General features: G+C 40.4%; 2 protein-coding genes and 1 long non-coding RNA gene across 3 annotated transcripts in view; 2 read left to right on the top strand and 1 right to left on the bottom strand.

Moving 5' to 3' along the window:
• The window catches only part of LOC309494571, an 815-nt gene extending 559 nt beyond the window's left edge, over nt 1–256 (top strand). The window contains exon 2 of the long non-coding RNA XR_014204372.1: nt 1–256. This exon is cut by the window's left edge and continues 84 nt beyond it. This is a non-coding gene — a long non-coding RNA (uncharacterized lncRNA).
• lamp1a (lysosomal associated membrane protein 1a) overlaps nt 1–1,960 on the top strand; it is a 24,886-nt gene extending 22,926 nt beyond the window's left edge. The window contains exon 9 of the mRNA XM_082163861.1: nt 556–1,960. Coding sequence (XP_082019987.1) covers nt 556–695 — 140 coding nt within the window. The 3' untranslated portion in view covers nt 696–1,960. The remainder of the gene's footprint in view (nt 1–555) is intronic.
• Nucleotides 1,961–3,654: 1,694 nt separating this feature from the next.
• Nucleotides 3,655–16,243, bottom strand: part of grtp1a (growth hormone regulated TBC protein 1a) — a 39,974-nt gene continuing 27,385 nt past the window's right edge. The window contains exons 3-8 of the mRNA XM_082163894.1: nt 8,531–8,689; nt 7,580–7,704; nt 6,265–6,361; nt 5,217–5,389; nt 4,950–5,135; nt 3,655–3,984 (exon numbers count right to left, since the gene is read on the bottom strand). Of these exons, the coding sequence (XP_082020020.1) occupies nt 3,892–3,984; nt 4,950–5,135; nt 5,217–5,389; nt 6,265–6,361; nt 7,580–7,704; nt 8,531–8,689 (833 nt within the window). The 3' untranslated portion in view covers nt 3,655–3,891. The remainder of the gene's footprint in view (nt 3,985–4,949; nt 5,136–5,216; nt 5,390–6,264; nt 6,362–7,579; nt 7,705–8,530; nt 8,690–16,243) is intronic.

Below are 16,243 nucleotides of genomic sequence, written 5' to 3' on the forward strand. Positions count from 1 at the left end.
TTTTGTTAAAGTTTGAGCATTTTTAGTTTACATTTTGAGCATTTTTAGGTGTTTCTATGTGTACTGAAGCATTCCTCGCATTCCATTCATTCCTGAGGGGGTCAAAATGACCCGTGAATGAAGGATTTGTTACTTTTTTATATTTCAACCACAAAACTCCTCAAATCATTATTAAAAATTCTGTGTATTCGTGGGTCAAGTGCGAGAGAAGTCCTGCAGTCTTAGACCCCTCTGATGAACACTACATTTTTGAAAAGCTCAAAATGACCCGAGGGAAGGATGATGGTTAAGTCAGTCACTGGGATTCCTAAAGAGTCTGTGACACCACTTCTGACTCAACCAATCACGAGTTTAGGGCGGGGCTATCTGACTGACTGACCAATGGTGGACGTGTGTTTGAAACGGTCATTAATGTTGCAGTTCTGTGTGTAACATTCAAAATCAAATCAAACAAACAGAATAACACCACTGTCCAATCACTCTGTGTGTGTGTGTGTGTGTGTGTGTGTGTGTGTGTGTGTGTGTGTGTGTGTGTGTGTGTGTGTGTGTGTGCAGCGGAGGAGTGTCGTGTGGATCGGGAGAACATGCTGATTCCCATCATCGTTGGAGCGGCTCTGGCTGGTCTGGTTGTGATCGTCCTCATCGCGTATCTGATCGGGAGGAAGAGAACACACGCCGGGTACCAGACCATCTGATCTTCATCATCCCATCATCATCATCATCATCCTCTGTCTGGGCTGTGATTGGCTGCAGCTGGACTGAGTGAGTGTGTGAGCGAGAGCTGGTTCATTCGGTTCTTCCTTGCTGTGAGGTCAGAGGTCAGGGGACACTGGTGTGTGTGTGTGTGTGTGTGTGTGTGTGTGTCGTCTGTCTCTCAGCGACTCGTTTTCTGTTGTTCAGTTTCTTCCTTTAAAGCCGTTATATTACAGAATCTGTGTAAATAATGATTGCTTTAGGTCAGAGGTCACGAGTGAGACCAACCAGTTCATATCCAATGAGTCTGACAAACCTTCACTCATCCTCTTTTATAAAAATCATTCAGAAATAATGTCATTTTATTATTATTATTATTATTATGTTTTTATTCTAAAAATGTTAAATGTCTTCAGTAACACTTTACAATAAGCTCTCATCTGTTGACATCAGTAATGCATTAACATTAACAATGAGCAGTTTATGAATCTTTTTTTAATATTAGTAAAAATTTTCTTTTATTAATGATGAAACTTATGATCTTAAAACATTATTAGTAAATGTTGAGATTAACATTAAAAGTAAGTTATTTGTTAGTCGACTCATGTTAACAAATGAACCCTTATTACTGTGTTCTGTGTGTGTGTCATTTCAGTCGGCTTTGTGTAACAATAATAGAAGTGTATGACCTCACCTCATTTACATAAGTGTGTGTTGGTTTGTGTACTACATGCATGTGCTCCTCCTGTCGTGTGGGGTCAGGGGTCAGGGTTCCGTCACATGGATGAATAAACATACGGAACCATTTTATTCCAAATGTAGAAATGCATAGTTTCTGTGAGGGGTTTGTGTAGAGGATAGACAATATCATTAGCTCAGTATAAAAACCTCTGTGTGTGAGTGTGCGCGTGAGTGTGTGTGAGTGTGTGTGAGTGTGCGCGTGAGTGTGTGTGAGTGAGTGAGTGTGTGTGTGTGTGTGTGTGTGTGTGTGTGTGTGTGTGTGAGTGTGTGTGAGTGAGTGTGCGCGTGAGTGAGTGTGTGTGAGTGAGTGAGTGTGTGTGTGTGAGTGTGTGTGTGTGTGTGAGTGTGCGCGTGAGTGTGTGAGTGTGCGCGTGAGTGAGTGTGTGTGTGTGTGTGTGTGTGTGTGTGTGTGTGTGTGTGTGTGTGTGTGTGTGTGTGTGTGTGTGTGTGTGTGTGTGTGTGTGTGTGTGTGAGACAGTGAGACTGGCATTAATAATTTGTTTGTTTGTTATATAGAAACATGAAACCTGAATAGAGCCGCCGGTGAATTAGTAGTGTTACTAATTCCCCCCCCCCACCCCCACCCCCACCCCCACACACACACGTGTGATCAGAAGCTGTCAGTGTAACTGATGATGATGATGATGATGAAGGGTCAGTTTGTTGCTGGAGTGAAAAGGGAAATCGTGAGACTGTGTGTTTAACGAGAGTGAATGAGATCCGAGTCTGAAAACGGTATGTTGTGGTTTTCTGGGATGTTTATAAGAAACTCTTCGCTGTGTTTAAAGTGCATGTCGTCTTCATCATCATCATCATCATCATCATCACCAGAATGACACCAGTCTGTTCATCACGAGCATTAAAGGCTGTTAAAGGCTCAGAGATCCTGTAGATGATGATGATGATGATGATGATGATGATGATGATGATGATGATGATGATGAAGCACACGATCATGTTTCATGGGTTTGATCTGCTTTGGAGCTTGATGGGTCACATGACGTGTCATTGGGTCATGTGACTCCAGTGCCGTGTTTTGCTGGTTTCTGTAACTTTTGTAGCGAATGTTTCATTATTTTTATGCATCAGGGTTTGAGGTTAATAAATACATAATGACCTGCACTCTGTGTCTGTGTTTAATAATCACCTCAGCTCATCATAAGCAGCTCCCAGAATGCAACAGTGTGTGTTTGAGTTAAGACTCATGCTTCAAATGATTATATACAGTGTTCTTTTAGAATTATTGATATGCTAGAATAGTATTGATCAATATTCAGTTTTCATTTTAGAGAGGCTTCTTCCTCTCCACTGGGAGTCTATGGCAGCCGTATGAACCGTAAGAATGCAAATTATGAAAATTGGCACATATGTAGTGATGGTAATGAATAGCAATCTGACCGACTTTGGGGTTTCTAGGATTAACTCTATAGCGCCACCACCAGTTCAAATATTCACCTCTCAAATGATTTTAACCTTTGAACCCTTTGTTCTAGAAAAATTATCACATTCAGCGTCTTACACTAAGACTCCGCCCCTTACAGTGGTGGCCATTTTGGAAAAGTAAAGTATTCCATTAGTTTGCAACTCCTTCAAAATTTTACATTTTAATTGTTGTACTGAAATGTTATACTTTTAACAGCCAAATTACCAGAAAATTTGTGCAATTCTGATCATATTTTGAATTAAGAAATCATTATAATGCAGCCAACAATAATTTCGATGGTCAACGATGGTTCCTTTCATTAATGACGAATCACTTGTATCTCGGCCAAACTTTGATCAATCAAAATGAAACGTTTCATCGGATATCTTGTCAATGCTGAATCTGGGATACCGATTTTGCCAGGATCAGACGAGCCACCCGTCCGCCATTTTGAAATGTATAATAAATTGCAATATCTTATAACGATATGACATTGGCAAAAAATTTGGTATGGATCATTGACAGCATGTTCTGAAGGAACCCGAGAAGTTTGAGCACAGCGCCACCTAGTGTTCCAGAGATAGAAGGATTTTTGCAAAAACAACTTCTGAAAACATTATCCAAATTTAGTTTCCTCTGTTCTTGCATTCCTTGGTTTATGCCGATGATCTAATTTTCCATCATTTTGTTCGTCCGCCATTTTGATTTGAATGAAACAGTTTTTTCTCTGCGTAGAGATTTCTGTTAAACTCGCTGTGAAGAGTTTGTGTAAAGATCAAGCACACACAACCATCGGCGTTCTTTTACAGTCAGTTTTATTTCACAGTATTATTGGTCTTAAACTAAGAAGAAATGATTGCGGTTCAGTCGAAAGCGCATCTCGAGTCCAGCATCTGTGATTATTCTACATCTATACACACACTCTCAGACTTCTACAAACGTAAGAAAATACACATCTTCATGATGGAGTCTGCTAGTGCACACTACTGAGCGAGCTTCTGCAGACTAACAGTGGGAATGTTTGAGTGTTGACGTCAGGATTCTCCGGCTACGATCCGCTCGCGGCAGCTCTCGCGCAGCTTCGACACGGTGGACTTGGAGAGACTCCCGGGATCCAGGAAGATCGCCTGGAAAACAGTAAGTATCCCTGTGGATCAGTAGGTAACTGATGACATCACATGCTAACTGAATTACCTCATCAGATTCCAAAAAACTAAATATTTGTGATTACATTTTAAAATAAATAGTACAATTTTAATTGATTACTTAAAGTTCACAAAATGGCAGTGAATAATAATTAATTGATTCTCCCCAATTCATCTTTTTTTATCCTTTAAAGCTCCTGTACTCAATCATTTATCCCTTAAGACTCATCTTTTGATCACCAAAATTACATTTTTAAACGTTTTTTCCTTGAAAATAAAGCGTGTGTTTGAGACTGTCTTTGGTTCACTGCAGTTTTAAGGAGGAAATACTCACCAATACAATGGTGTCGACTTATGAATTTACACATGGTTTGTCTTAAAGCAGATTAAACACACCACATAGACACATAAACTACATTAAAAGCTGGATTCTCACCTCAGGGGGACTTTGCCTATTGCTTATTTCAATCATGACAACCCCTGAAATCGTTTTAGCATGTTATTGAATATGGCATTGTTTATGTATTTGGTTTAAGACTAGATCTGCTGCTCCTGCAGAGCAATAATGGACTTTCTACAGTGAACAGACACACATACGTGCGAGCATCAGAGATCTGCTGTACATAGATCCCACAGCAGATCTAGACAGGTGGAGCTGGGGAGGTGGAGGGGTTCAGACGAAATACCTTACAGCAAACACTCAACCAGACTCTTTTAATGTTGAGTAAGCAATCTCATTGGCTGCAGGATCAGCAGAGGCCAATCAGCTTGTGTCATGCAGTAATGATGTGATTGCTTGTAGATTGCATGTAAAGGACCGGTTTTAACTGACCACTTATTAAGATTTTTTTTTTAAATATTTTTTTTGATGATGATGATGTTCTAATCCAACCAAACCTGCCAAGAGTGAAAACTTTTAAAATGATCAGTAAGGCTTTGAGTTTCACCTGCATGAAGGCGTGGCAGTCGTGGACGAAGGCTCCTCTGGTGATGCGTTTGAAGCGCTCGCAGACGTCGGGCAGGTTCTGGGCCTGCAGGATCAGGTCCTGATGGTGTCGGATCAAAGTCAGAGCCACACGGAACAGGATCTTCGAGCCCTCGTAGAACAGACAGTCCCAGACCCGGAGCACCGTCTGACGGGAGCAGAAGCAGAGGGTCAGTGCGGAGCCGGCGGGTCACGTGATCACCAGAGTCACATGATCGCGCTTCCGTACCTCCACGGGCAGGACGTCGATGAACAGGCAGATGAACCAGCGCGAGACCACCAGAGACCACATGACCCCGTGATCCTGCATGAGCTGCCAGACCGCCGGAACCTTGAGCCGCACCAGCTCTCCCAGAACCTCCTGATCCGCCTTCAGACCCAGCATAGCCGGACCGTAGTAATCTGAGGGTGAGGAGAAACACCGTCAAACACACACACACACTCACTCTGTCTCTCACTCACTCATTCACACCATGGGTGCTTCTCAATATCCCTCCTCGCTCCTCCATCCTATGACCCAGAAACCGATCGAGCTCAGCCATCTTGAAGAACGTCTCAATTCTCTAATTGCACCGCGAGGAATGAAGAGTGAGGAATGAGGAGACGAGAAGCGAGGAACAAGGATCGATGAGCGAGGAACAAGGAACGAGGAGGAGGCGAGGAGTGAGGAACAAGGCGGCGAGGAACAAGGAGGAGGCAAGGAATGAAAAGCGAGGAACGAGGAATGAGGAGGAGGCGAGGAACAAGGAGTGAGGAATGAGGAGTGAGGAGGAGGCGAGGAACAAGGAGTGAGGAGGCTTCCAGAGGAGTCATGAGCGAGGATGCATATAGGTGTATCCTATGCGGAATTCTTTCTTGCGAGAAACCTGACACAGGTATAAATTCTCCTCCCCCTTCACATCTGTCACAATCATTTTAATTTATACTTTACCTTTGCAGCTTAAATAAATCTTATATCACACATACATCAACAGGGCATCTTGCTTTATCTTTATTATTTATTCATTTCTTAAATAACCAAACTTTAACAACATAAGGGCAGATCCTTTGAGCGCTGCTGATGACGCTTTGAAGTGACGCTCGAGTGATCAAGAATATTCCAATATGCAAATAAGCTTTCCTTCGATTCCATTTTCCCCCTCGCATCCTACAGGGAGTGGAGCTGAGACACGAGGAGAGGAAATGAGGATGCACACACACCTACTCACTCACTCACTCACTCAATCACTCTCACTCATTCACACACACACACACACACACACACACAGGAAACACACCTGGCAGGATTCTGCCCAGTAGCGCCTCCATCAGCCAGAAGGACGTCTCCTCGTCTTCACTGATGATGATCAGATATCCTGCGATGAAGTTCATTCCCTGCAGGAGGAAGAGTGTGAGAAACACCGACACGCAAAAACAGAACCAAAGTTAATTATATTGAAGAGAATTAAAACTGAATTAAAGTGCTAAAAAATAAGCAAAACATTTGATTATATTAAAAATAATTAAAACGTAATTATTTTTTTTTTAAACAAAACATTTAATAATATTACTATAACTTAATTAAAAAACTAAAACCACAAATTTAAGTTATCAAAAATAATTTAACTTAAAAACTAAAGTTATAATAAATATATTGAAGATAATTAAAACTTGAATTAAAATGCACAATTATTGAATTATATTAAAAATAAGTAAAACTTAATTAAAATGCCAAAAAAAAAATATTTAACTACATTAGAAGTAAGTAAAACTTAAAGCTAAAAACAAAACATTTAATATTAAAATAATTAAAACAATTAAAATACTAAAGGTAAAAATATATTTAACAAATATATTGAAGATAATTAAAACTGAATTAAAGTGCACAATTATTTAATTATATTATAAACAAGTCAAACTTAATGCTAAAAACACAAAAAAAATCTTTAAATTAAAACAATTAAAACTTAAAATGCTAAAAAATAAATTTAAAAAAAGTAAGCTGAAATATTTATTATTAACTGCACAAACGCTCTGTTTCTCTGTGACTGTGTTCTGGATCATGAGCGACTCTCATCGGCACTCAATCATTTGCATTGGAAATACTTTGCAAAATTTGCATTGGTTAAACAAACTGAAGCGCCGGTGGACACGAGATCCATGTATCCCAGCATGCATCAGAAGTTCCGTTACAGGTGATTCTCCTGAACTCAGCTTTATCCTGCTGTCCGTACAATCAGTGTGTGTGTGTGTGTGTGTGTGTGTGAGAGAGAGAGAGAGGGAGGGAGTGTATGTGTGTGTGTGTGTGTGTGTGTTTGAGACAGTACCTGACAGTATCCCACAGCTTTATTTTGGTGTCCGTACAATCAATGTTTGTGTGTGTGTGTGTGTGTGTGTGTGTGTGACAGTATCCCACAGCTTTATTATGGTGTCCGTACGCCACCAGTGTGTGTGTGTGTGTGTGTGTGTGTGTGTGTGTGTGTGTGTGTGTGTGACAGTATCCCACAGCTTTATTATGGTGTCCGTACAATCAGTGTGTGTGTGTGTGTGTGTGTGTGTGTGTGTGTGTGTGTGTGTGTATGTGTATGTGTATGTGTGTGCGTGTGACAGTACCTGACAGTATCCCACAGCTTTATTATGGTGTCCATACGCCACCAGCACATTATACAGCGCCGACTGCAGACACGGATTCGCAGACCGACGGAAGTGCACGTTATCTGGGAAGGTTCTGTGCAGATCTACACACACACACACACACAGTTCATGCTGATGATGTTGCTGAACATGTAAAATTAGGAATGTGTCCATAACATTTCCTGAAGACATTAGATTAATAATTAATAATGATGTGAACATGTTAAAGGGATAGTTCACCCAAAGATAAAATTAGCCCATGATTTACTCACCCTCAACTCATTCTAGGTGTATATGACATTCTTCTTTCAGACGAACACAATCAGAGTTACATTAAAACATATCCTGGCTCTTCCAAGCTTTATAATGGCAGTGAATTGCCACCATCAGATTGAAGTTCAAAAAAGTGCATCCATCCATGATAATAATGCACTTTTATGATGGATAGATGCACTTTTATGATGGACAGATGCACTTTTATGATGGACAGATGCACTTATGATGGACAGATGCACTTTTATGATGGACAGATGCACTTTTATGATGGACAGATGCACTTATGATGGACAGATGCACTTTTATGATGGACAGATGCACTTATGATGGACAGATGCACTTTTATGGACTTCAAAACAGAAACGGCCATTCATTGCCATTATAAAGCTTGGAAGAGCCAGGATATTTTTTTTATATAACTCTGATTGTATTCGTCTGAAAGAAGAACGTCATATACACCTAGGATGGGTTGAGGGCGAGTAAATCATGGGCTAATTTTATCTTTGGGTGAACTATCCATCACCACATGTATTTTAAATTAGAAGTTTTCCTAAATGTTTTAAATATGCAGTATTTTGCATACAGTTTTGGAACAGCAGGATAAACTGAGTGATCAAGTGTGTGTGTGTGTGTGTGTGTGTGTGTTGATCTGACCGGTGCGGATGCTCTCCAGTAGTTTAGGGTCGTGTTGTTGGTCCAGTAGTGAGTGATAATACCCAGGGTTCCTCTCCATCTTCTCCCGCGCTCCACTGGACTCCATCCACACCAGCGGCCGGTGCTCGTTGGGAACGCCTTTCCGTACGAACCGCTTCACTGCGTCAACAACACACACAGAACCACCGTCAGAACACACACACACACACAGAACCACCGTCAGAACACGCACACAGAACCACCGTCAGAACACACACACACACACACACACACAGAACCACCGTCAAAACACACACACAGAACCACCGTCAGAACATACACACACACACACACAGAACCACCATCGGAACACACACACAGATCCACCGTCAGAACATACACACACACACACACAGAACCATCGTCAGAACACGCACACAGAACCACCGTCAGAACATACACACAGAACCACCGTCAGAACACACACACACAGAACCACCGTCAGAACATACACACAGAACCACCGTCAGAACATACACACAGAACCACCGTCAGAACATACACACAGAACCACCGTCAGAACATACACACAGAACCACCGTCAGAACACACACAGAACCGCACACAGAACCACCGTCAGAACATACACACAGAACCACCGTCAGAACATACACACAGAACCACCGTCAGAACATACACACAGAACCACCGTCAGAACATACACACAGAACCACCGTCAGAACACACACAGAACCACCATCAGAACATACACACACACACACACAGAACCACCGTCAGAACACACACACAGAACCACCGTCAGAACACACACACACACACACAGAACCACCGTCAAAACACACACACAGAACCACCGTCAGAACATACACACACACACACACACACAGAACCACCGTCAGAACATACACACACACACACACACACACACAGAACCACTGTCAGAACACGCACACAGAACCACCGTCAGAACACACACAGAACCACCGTCAGAACACACACACAGAACCACCGTCAGAACACACACAGAACCACCGTCAGAACACACACACAGAACGACCATCAGAACACACACCCACAGAACCACCGTCAGAACACACACACACACACACACACACACACACACACACACAGAACCACCGTCAGAAGACACACACAAACACACACACAGAAGCACCGTCAGAACACACACACAGAACCACCGTCAGAACACACACACACACACACAGAACCACCGTCAGAACACAGAGAACCACCGTCAGAACACACACACACACACAGAACCACCGTCAGAACACACACACACACACAGAACCACCGTCAGAAGACACACACAAACACACACACAGAAGCACCGTCAGAACACACACACAGAACCACCGTCAGAACACACACACACACACACACACACACACACACAGAACCACACAGAGAACCACCGTCAGAACACACACACACACACACACACACAGAACCACCGTCAGAACACAACCACCGTCAGAACACACACACACACACACAGAACCACCGTCAGAACACACACACAGAACCACCGTCAGAACACACACACACACACACAGAACCACCGTCAGAACACACACTGTTGGAGAATTTTCTTTGTCTCATCTCTGTCACACATGAATCCTATTCAAATGCATGATATGAATATTAGGGAAACTAGGCCTAAGATATGGGAGGCCTAAAAGCAGGGGAAACGAAGACCTAAAATCATGGGAAACAGAGAGAACAGGTCAAAGGGGACAAAATGATGGGAAACACTGAACCTGTCAAAAGTGTTTACGAGGAAAAGGTTGTGTGAGGACAGGATAAAAACTGGGTAAGAGGTAGTCTAAGGACAAGAGTGGAAAAGTACCCAAAAAACCATATATGAAATCATATTTAAAAAAGCGCATGCGCCAGTATGGCCACCAATAGAAATTGGACATTAATGCAGGTGTTTCTAATCGTGGCGACGTGGCGAGGAGGAGCAAAGAGAAAAAGATAACTATGTTAACACTAATTGGACACCAAGTGAGGAAATTGGACACCAAGGGATGAGAAAAAAGGTATAAGATCTGAAAGAAAACCATTGTAAAATTAGATGTCCGGATGGCCAGCCGGCGTCTCACTTTGTTGTTTGTACAATAAAATGTATTCTTCTGGGACCTGAAACTTCGACTCTGAAAGATTTCTTCAGACATTGAAGACCTGAACCAAAGATAGAGAATTGGCCACAACATAATTGGCGAGCCAGCCAGGAGCGGAGCGGAGTCCAGCGAGCAGTGGTGGGGGCCCTGGCAGAGTCCACACAAAACAAAGAGCCGGCTAAAAATAAAAGGTAAGCAGTTTTTGCTTATATTTTGTTTTGTGCGGTCACTGCTGGTAAGCTGTCACATTGGTTGCTATTTATTTTAAATACTCCACCGCCAAAAGAACCTAAAACGAATAAAATAAAATAACCTAAAAAGAATAAAATAAATTAAAGAGAGAGGAAAGTCTAATTTTCGGGTCCTAGGGAGAAATCGCATGCGCAGTGTGAATGATATGAGTGTGTGAGTGTTGACTAATGTGATGCATCATAAATTTGTTTGTTTATTCGTTTTAAACGCAAGAAGTGCGTGTAGCGTATGAAGTGCACTACGTGACGTGGAAGGTACGTCACAGTGAGTAAGAAGTGCTCACATGTTTGTTTATTTGTTTATTTAAACGCATGAGGTGCGTGTAGCGTATGAAGTGCGTGTAGCGTATGAAGTGCGCTACGTGACGTGGAAGGTACGTCACAGTGAGTAAGAAGTGCTCACATGTTTGTTTATTTGTGTATTTAAACGCAAGAAGTGCGTGTAGCGTATGAAGTGCGTGTAGCGTATGAAGTGCGTGTAGCGTATGAAGTGCGTGTAGCGTATGAAGTGCGCTACGTGACGTGGAAGGTACGTCACAGTGAGTAAGAAGTGCTCACATGTCTGTTTGTTTGTCTTAAACGCAAAAAGTGCGAAGTGAGTGCGTCAAAAGGTGCAAAAGCACACTGTTTGTCTGTCTTTAGGAGGAGAGATCTACAGGAGTGCAGAGAGAGTAGAGAGAGAGTATTAAATATATATATAATTGTGAAGAGTGTAGTGCTTCAAATAACGGTTACTAATGAGTTTTTATTGTAGAAAAGAGAACAAGCTAAAACCAGTGATTTAAACTAAAAAGTGATTAGGAGATATAAGATCATTATTATATTGTACTGCAGGAAAATCTTTAGGAGAAGAGCAGAAAAGGAGGGTGTCGTCTGGCCGGTCCGGGCGTGCTGCTAGTTTATTCTTAGTGCGCTATCAGTAGTGCAGAGAGAAGTGCAGAGAGAGAACAAAGAGAGTATTAAAAATATATATGTGAAGAAAGCATTGTTTGAAGAAAGAATTGCTAATAAGTTTTTTATAAAAAAATAAATAAAAATAAAAGCGTTGTTTCATGAAATAAGTGATTTGAACTAAAACTGTATGAGTATTAAATATATATATATACATGCAAAAAGAACGTTGTTTCAAAAATTGCGAACAAAGTTTTTATTGAAGAAAAAGAACAAGCTGAAATAAGTGATTTGAACTAAAACTGTATGAAAATTAAATACATATATGCAAAAAGAACGTTGTTTCAAAAATTGCTAATGAGTTCGTATTGAAGAAAAAGAATAAGCTGAAATAAGTGATCTGAACCAAAAACTGAATGGAAGATATAAAATTATCATTATTGTACTACAAGAGAATCTGAAGGAGCAGAGAGGGGGGGGTACCAGCTGTCCGGTCCAGGCATACTGCCAGGTCTGGGTGTGTGACCAGATTATTTTGGGCTTGTTGCCAAAAAGGTACCTAACTAGTCAATAAAATGTATAGTTTGCTGAGCTGCAAGTGAAAATCAAGTTTAGCAGAGACTAAGCAGAGGATTTGATTAAGAAACCAATACAAGGATAAAAGCTATTCAAATTGGATGGATGGTGACAAACAAATGAGTGAAAAAAAGAATACAAAGATATAAGTATCAAAGAACAAAAGAAATATTCCAAGAAGCTGGCCTTGTCGATTGTTTGGTCATTTGCCAGACTGCAGGTGGTGCGATCCAGACAGAGAAACACAGCCTTTGCTAAGTAAGAACTGAGCAAACAAGCATTGTTTCTGCATTTATAACAAAAAGATATCAAAAGAATGAATGAAAGTGTGTGATTGAAATCCCGGGTGTATGAATGAAGAGTGAAATAAAATAAGCACAATTGTATGTGAAGTGAAGAACCACAGAAGGTAGAGGGGAATAAGGAAATATTGACAACTGATAAAGTTTTTCTTTCTCTTCAAGAAGTCTTAAAGTTAAGTGAGAATAAATGTGGAACGGAATTACTGACAGTGAAAAAGATAGATATAGACGATGGGATAGAAGGCAGCGAGAAGAGGAAAAATTAAGACAGACACAAGAATTAACAAAAGGCATAAGAAATCATTTTTGGTTGGAAAAGGAATTTATAAATGAGGAAGGACAAAGGCAGGAACTGCTGTAATATGAGAAAGAGAGGCAGAAAGGAGGGGCTGCCTCTGACAGAGAGAGGAGGGGCTGCAAGAAGAAAGTGAGACTCCATGTGTGTGTGTGAGGAAGGAAAGGAGGGAGACAGAGAGAAAGAGTTCACCTTTCCTAGTTCTGACTAGCATATAAACCAGAAAGTGAGTAACCATTTTCAATACATTGGTGTACACTTTGAACAACACATTGAGAGATTTTATTTGTAACTGTCGTCCCGGGACCACCAGTGGACCTATAATAGAGGAACTGCATTTTTGAAATACCTGAGAAAGACTAATCAGATATCTTAATAAATGTCTGACCATCTTGCTGAAAACTAGTTAAGAATAGATGCAAGCTGGGGTTAGTAAGGTACACTAAAAATGAGTCAAACACACCGATAATAATTAAGATTATAATGGCACCAATACCTGTAGAGATATCAAGATCAAAATATTAATTTTGCAGAGATACTATAGGACAACCCTCCAAAAATGGGGAAAGAAGCCTAAAAAACAAAATGACCAGCTGAGGGAACATTAGATGTGGCTATGTGCAGAGACACTGAAACATTTGTAAAAAATAAATAAAAATAAATAAAAAGGTATTCAAAAACAGTTTACTAAGAGATCAAGTAAGATTGGTGAAATCTGCTAATCCAGTCAGAATTAAAAGTAGACTAATTTCATAAATACCAAGAAAACACCAATAAAATAATTGATAAGAAATTAACCTGAAAGAAAATATAAAATTGCTTAAATGTTAGTTGATCGGTCTATGGGGGAATTAAATTAATAAGCCTAACAGGGATTGATATGGAGGATTGCGCAAACTGGTGACCATCAAAAACACTGGAGTTTTCTCCTTAGTATAAGTGGTTTGTGTAGTTCCCAGGGGAAAATCAAATAATTGATAAAAAGGTTTATAGAAATATCTGACATTTAGAGATAAAATATTTATATAGAGAGAGAGACATGCTAGATGTGGGTATGACTGACTTGTTATATAAAGACGTAGCCTATGATGTTTGCATCTTGTTGTCCCTGGGAGACAGTTTTAAATTTGAGCCATTGCAGAAATTGAGATCTTTGGATTGAGTTAACTTAAAATAACTTGTGCATTGTGTTGAATGAGCAGGATTGGGTGACCACGCTAAACAGACATTTTTTTAACAGCCATACTGTATTATACACATTTCACAGTAATGAGACTCATTGATTTAATCCTAAAATGCTTGAGAGAGTAGAGATCGATATAACGAGTGATAAAAATACTATATATGTGACTGAAAATAAGGCAACTTAGACAGATTGAAAGGCTGCTATTTTCTGCGTACTGCAAAGAAGAAAAATGCTTGCTCTTTTCTGCAAAGAAGAACTTGCTTTATTAAAATTGCATGGGCAAACTGCTGTTATCAACCAGATGAGACTTCTGAAATTCAGGGACAATTGAAAGAGATGGTTGCAGAATTTATAAAGGATGAATTTGATTAACACGGATCTCTGAGTGTTCAATTTCCAGATGACACCAGACAGCTCTTGGGACGGCTCCCTCAACATAACCAACAGCAACTGGACTGTGCAACAAGTGAGAGCGAGAAACATAAGGACACGGCTGCAGAGAAAAGAAGAGGCGTTCGGTTGGTGGGCCTTCATCTTCTCTGAAAGAGGAAACTGAAACTTCTGAGGGACTGGTAAGGACAAAGACTGTGTTGATGCAGAAACAACCAAGAAAACATCCTGCCATCATGCAAAATCATCATGCAGACTCCGTGGCTTGGCCAAAAGCCAGACTGAGGAGAGGCAGAGAGACAACAGCATCCAGAGTCAAACCACTATGTCCCAACATGACACCAGACCCTTGAATGCCAACAAAGACTGACAGACAAGTGCATTGGATGAGGAGGGAAACACTCAGACAGCAGCCCAACCAGTTCAACTGATCGCTGGTCCAAGCAGAAGGACTCCATCCTTTACTAAGTGGGCACAGGTGATGCGTTTTCAATGATCACTACAGAGACCGCTTCAAAGTTTATTGATAGGCCATATAAATTGTATTTTGATTATTCACTGGTCCAACAGCAGTTCTCTATATTCTGTGAAGCTGACACTCTCTATTTGCTTTCTTGCAATAGACATTAGTCCAGCTGTAAGCATTAAAAAAATGGGAGGGGAAGTGTTTGCATGACTCAATAATTAACTACAACTGACGCTGGACTCAGCATAGTGAGGGACTACTGCATTAACCAACTAGGGGTAAATGCATAATTAGATAATTGATGATGTTGTCCATTGAACAGAGAGCTTTTGGGCTCTGCTTTCAAGACAGAGCTGATATAAACTTGAGTGATACTGAGCTCTCTATCAGGAAAAAAGAGGACATAATATGTTCAACAACAAAAGATGTGGATGATAGAGTTATGGTGCTGGTCACTCCATCTTGGTCAATAGTTCAATTTTTTTAGGTTTAGAAATAAAAATAGTGACTACACAAATTACAAACACGTGATGTCACAAATGCTGTCATTATCAGGGATTTCAGGATGTTGATATTGTTGGTCATGAATTCGAGAGTACGCTAAAATCTCCAGTCATTTAAAAGAGCATCTCATAAGCAACAGAAGAAAAGATTATGAAGAGAAATTAAATTAACAGATGAATGACAAATCAGATAAGAGATATTGATGTTTTTTTCAAACGACAGCATGTCCAGACCTACCAGAAATATTTATCTGTGAGATATTAAAAAAATGTGGGGTTTATGACAGCAGTGGTTAACACAATCAAATGACAACTGATATCGACCAACTGTGTAATTCAAAACATTTAGACACTGTCACATGGGGAATGCCACATTGCCTACATTCAGTAGCTTTTGTCATCAGAGTTGTTACTAATTTACAATTGGTTGTATTCGCACCTTGGAATTTAATAGATAATTTAATATAAAATTAAGTCTATATCATTGGTCAAGAAGGCATAAGCAAAACCCTCAACTTCAGACTATTGGACAAATGAGGTATTAAAAGACAAATAATTACACTAGCAACCCTTTTTACTATTTTAATTTAAGATGCGCATGGTTTTGACCATTGCGCAAGGGGGGAGATTATTAGAAAAATAACATTAGAAAAATAAAAAATTTCACAAAATTCACAAAATAATGTCAGAAAAGGAACAGCAACTCCAA

Source organism: Leuciscus leuciscus (genome assembly GCF_965113295.1).
Source record: "Leuciscus leuciscus genome assembly, chromosome: 3".
Lineage (NCBI taxonomy): Eukaryota > Metazoa > Chordata > Actinopteri > Cypriniformes > Leuciscidae > Leuciscus > Leuciscus leuciscus.